The 1,030-nt window shown below is 60.2% G+C and overlaps 1 protein-coding gene across 1 annotated transcript in view; it reads right to left on the minus strand.

The window, feature by feature from the left end:
* LOC103757640 (E3 ubiquitin-protein ligase RNF115) overlaps nt 1-1,030 on the minus strand; it is an 11,260-nt gene that overhangs the window by 6,241 nt on the left and 3,989 nt on the right. Inside the window, exon 3 of the mRNA XM_029957994.1 lies at nt 428-630. Within this exon, the coding sequence (XP_029813854.1) occupies nt 428-630 (203 nt within the window). The remainder of the gene's footprint in view (nt 1-427; nt 631-1,030) is intronic.

The raw sequence follows: 1,030 nt of genomic DNA on the forward strand, positions 1-1,030 counted from the left end.
TGGAAGAACAAATCAAATCAAATCAATCAATCAATAAATAAATCATTTAATTCATCCCAGGGTGGGAAAACTGGGAATTCCTCGAGTTCCAACGGAAGGGTTGGCACCGGGACAGGGAAAACCCGGGAAAACCATTGGAAGAACAGGTCAAATAAATAAATCCATAAGTAACTGGTGGCAGCAGGAAGAGGCAGCAACACAGGGAATCCTGTTCCCATGGATAGAGGGGCTCAGGGCCGGGAATTCCCTGGAAAAGCCCCGAAATGGAGGCAGAGCTCTGAAGGAAGCTCATGGGAACACCGGGAATGCCCCGGCAGCGAGCCAGGGGAAGCCACTGGGAATTGTGCTGAAGGGAAGCGCCGGGATCCCTCCTTTTCCCACCCGGGTTCCTTCCCAAATCCCGTTTTTCCCGGGAGTTCCCACTCACCCCTCGATGGCGGGCGAGCGATCCGGGCGGGAGCTGCCTCGGGATCGGAAGCGGCGGCTCGGGGGCAGCCGGGGGGGGCGGCCGGGCCCCCACAGCTCCCCCGGGGGGCCCCGCTCCGGATCCCGGCCCTCGGAATCCAGGGAGCCGCTCAGGAAGGGCCGGAAATCCGGGAAGAACATCGCGTGGTCCAAGTGGTCCCAAAGCTGCGGGGGAAAGGGAGGGAAAGAAGGGGAGGGTCCCGTTGGGAACGGAGCCCCGCGGGCGCCGGAGCGGCGTTCCCGTGGTTGCCGCGGATTCCGGGGAGGAAAGGCCGGGAAAAAGGCTCAGTTGTAGCCCGAGGGGATGCCCGTTATCCCAAGAAATCCAGGGGTTATGGCCTTGGTCTCTCCCTCTCTCCAAGGGCTGGAATTTGAGGAGGGATAAGCCGTGGGATTCCCCCCCGGGGGTCTCACGGCCCCAGGGAAGGACATGGATGTGGATTTGGAAGGATCCCCCATCCCTGTGCTCCTCCATCCCATTGTTTTGTGGGATCTGTCCCTGTGGATAAAGCCATTCCCTGCTCCTGTGGGATCTGTCCCTGTGGATAAAGCCATTCCCTGCTCC

Source organism: Manacus vitellinus, unplaced genomic scaffold (assembly GCF_001715985.3).
Source record: "Manacus vitellinus isolate BGI_N305 unplaced genomic scaffold, ASM171598v3 scaffold_134_pilon, whole genome shotgun sequence".
NCBI classification, from domain to species: Eukaryota; Metazoa; Chordata; class Aves; order Passeriformes; family Pipridae; genus Manacus; species Manacus vitellinus.